Here is a 3,688-nt window from a genome sequence, read left to right as displayed (position 1 = left end):
AATTTACACACAAAAATTTAAAACTATAAAATTAAAAATTACAATTATAAAATATCACTCATAATTAAAAATAAAGACTATTTTTTTTATTGAGAAACAAAAATAAAGAGGGTACATCTTCTTTAAGAAGAAACTATGTTAATTATTTATTTATGATATTTACGTGTATGAGTTAAATATGAGTTTAATCTTTAAAAAAATACTAATTTTTAATTTTTCATCTTAATTTTCCTTTTAATATGAGTTTAATACCGTTACTCCTAAATTTGAAAAAACAATGCATTTTGTTATAAGTTTATTAGGGTTTAACGTTCAACTCTCCGAAAAACAGACTGAATGAATCTCCTAACTCCATCTCACTCGCGGCATACTCCCATGACGCCACTGCCGCCGGCATTCGTTCCCGATGAACTCGTTACAGATGTGTTATCACGTCTTACATTAAAGCCGCTTATGCGATTCAGATGTGTGCGTAAGTCATGGAATTCACTCATCTCCGATCCCACCTTCGTTAAATTAATCCTTCATAGATCTTCACAGTATGATTATTTCACGCTTGTGAGTGCTATTGATTTCAGTGTATCATCCTTCACCTTTTATCCTTTCCTCAAAAACTTTCCAATCAGTTTCACCCTTCCTAAGGATCCTTACTATCAATTAAATACTGCTGTTGGTTGTTGCAATGGATTGCTATGTATGGTAGGCTCTTCTTGGCTTAATGGGAATATTGAGAGCTGGTTTTGCATTTGGAATCCGATCACAAGGACAATGTCACCAAGATTTGGTTCTTTTTCCGACGATCTAACTACCCGTTTTAATTTCACTTTTGGTTGTGATAAATCAAACAGCACATATAAGGTGGTGACGGTAACGAGAACAAATGTTAGGGTTTTCAGTTTGCAAGATAATGCTTGGAGAGATTTTCAAACTCCTATCGGGGCTCATTATTTTCCGATGACGAAGGTTGTGTATATGAACGGTACTGTTAATTGGTTGGCGTTTGGCCGTCATTTTGGTCCTACTGACAAGCCATCTTTGATTATTTCACTTGATTTGGGCACCGAGACACATACTCAGTTCCGGCCTCCTCAGGGTTTGGGTATAGGATCATTTGTTACACCAAATCTAAGTGTGTTAAATGACTGGCTTTGTTTTTCTCATGATTTCCAACGAACTCATTTTGTTATATGGAAAATGAAGGAATTTGGAGTTGAAGACTCTTGGACTCAGTTTCTCAAAATTAGTTACAATAATCTCAAAATAGATTATCCATTTAGTAGATTCAACGTTTGTCTGTTACCATTATGTTATTCGGAGAAGAATGACACACTATTAGTGAAAAACGAAGAAGGATCAATTCTCTATAACCGGAAAGATAACACACTAGAGAAAATAAATGGCCCTTGGTTGTACACTTGCACGAATTATGTTGAAAGCTTGGTATCCTAATGTTGAAAGTAAGTTCTTCTACCACAATTTACTTCACTCAGATTTACTTACTTGTGTGGTCATTTTCTCTTGATGTTAGTGATTGTATTGTTGATTGAATGTGTATAACGGTTTGACAACTTTTGAATCAAATGGATTCATTATAAACTTTTATTTATTTTATGTTAAAAGATAGATTTTCTTAAGATAACTCTCCCAAACGATACTCATTTTGTATGAAATTTTCTTTATTTGGATTGTCTTGACAAGTTAAAATTAAATTGAAAGCAGATAGACAGTTTTTTTTACAGATATGTCCTTCTAAATTTAAGTATGAAGTTATTTTTTTGCTAATTAGTATATGTTGAATATTCTTGTTCGGATTTGTTACAGGTTCTTGATTCATTTTGGATTAATGCTATATAAGGAGAATAGACAGCTTCAACATGGCCCGAATGCAAGTTGATACCTCTCTGCTAATTTTCAGTTTTAAGTGTTTGCTCAATGGATCTTGTTATTTTATTTTCCTAGAGTAGATGTTGGATTTTACATAGAAGTAATGCCTTTCTAACTTCAGTTCTCTTAGCATTTCCACAACAATCTATATATGTTTTGTCTTTGTATTTGGTAGTTACTAATAATATGTATGCTTTGTTTTCTTTCAAAATATATATGATTATGATATTTAGTTTGTTGTCATGAAAAGCTGAAGATAAACTTTAATTTTCTTTGGTTCAAAAACAAAAACTTTGATGAAGGTTTTGAAATGATTTTCCTCCAAAACTTCGAATCAGTTTTCTGTCTTTGATAAATCTGAGATACAGGTAAAAAAAATTACAGGTCCTTCTAATACTAACTTAGCAAAGTTTGAGAAATTATGAAAAACTATAAAGAATATCCTCCCAGTAAAAGAGAATCTTATAACAAGGGAATTAATTCTGTGTCCCAAATATAATAGTAAATACAAAACGATGGATCACTGTTTTAAAACATGTACTTTTTAGCAATGCACATATGATTGTACATGTCTTGCAATTGGATATGGAAATTTGTACTTATGCTTTCATCCATATATTAACTATGCTAACAAAATCTAGTTTCTATTTTTATTTATTATTACATTTTAGTTTTCATATTTAATTTTGTTACTGAATTTTCAAATATGTATCAATTATTCTATTAAATACTAATTGTTATAATAAAATTAATGCATATCAAAAAATTGAAATTTTATTTTTTTAATATGTTATTTTTATAAGAAAGATATATCGATAGGAGAACTAAGAATTTTCAATATTGATTACAAAAAAAGATCGAGACAAGGCTCGACAGACAAAGAAAGATTACAATCCATCTTAAAACCCGGTTAATATTTACCGGTTAATATTTTTGTGTTAAAACCTGGTTATATGAACAAATTTGAAACATCATTATTAACTATTTGTTGTTAATAGGTATTTATTCATCTTAATTCTAACTTTATAATTTATGTCACAGTAAAAAAAATTAAAACTCTATTTTGTTTTTTTTTTTTTTGAAATCAAGGAATATATTAAAAACTTCAACCATTCGAAATTACAACACCAAAAAGTCAAAAGCAAGAAAATTACAAACCGATTGAAACTAACTTAAGTAAAACAATGGGTTATTGCTAAACTCATAGAAGTTATAATTGGAATGAGTAATTTTCCCGATATACGACCACCTCCACACAAGAGTTTTACAACTCCAAACCACATCCCTCGAATTCCACGAACCATTGTTGAAGACTATATCGTTCCTACGCATCCACAGAGTCCACAAAATAGCTAACCAAACGGTACCAACTTTAGCAATTTTGACTTTCTTAGATCGACAAAAAGAGCTCCAGTACATAAAATACTCCTTAAAATCTACCCCGATTTTATAAGGTAACCCAATCCATTCGGCCATCTCTCTCCAAACCATACCGGCATTTCGGCAAAGAAGAAAAGAGTGGAGAAGAGATTCATTAGAATAGGAACAAAAAACACAATCCAAAATCGAGGTAGTAGCAATGATACCTTTACTCAAAAGAGAATCCTTAGTTGGAACTTTATTGATGAAGCACCTCCAACCAAAAACCTTCACTTTCAAGGGTGCGTCAACCTTCCAAATATCTATGAAAGCCGTATCGAAACGGTTAACCGGACCACAAGGAACAAGAGCACTACAAAGAAAATGGTAGCATGAAGCTACGATGTAAACTCCATCCGGATGAAGCTTCCAAAGCGCCGAGTCC

General features: G+C 31.7%; 1 protein-coding gene across 1 annotated transcript; it reads left to right on the top strand.

Moving 5' to 3' along the window:
- The first annotated feature begins 375 nt into the window (after window positions 1-375).
- LOC131613908 (F-box/kelch-repeat protein At3g23880-like) lies at window positions 376-1,449 on the top strand. The gene has a single exon (XM_058885544.1). It carries the CDS (start codon window positions 376-378, stop codon window positions 1,447-1,449), a length of 1,074 nt encoding a protein of 357 aa, XP_058741527.1.
- Window positions 1,450-3,688: the final 2,239 nt, after the last annotated feature.

The sequence above is a fragment of the Vicia villosa genome, linkage group LG6 (assembly GCF_029867415.1).
Source record: "Vicia villosa cultivar HV-30 ecotype Madison, WI linkage group LG6, Vvil1.0, whole genome shotgun sequence".
Lineage (NCBI taxonomy): Eukaryota > Viridiplantae > Streptophyta > Magnoliopsida > Fabales > Fabaceae > Vicia > Vicia villosa.
Note: the sequence above shows the minus strand (reverse complement) of the source record. Positions and strands in the feature narration are given on the sequence as shown.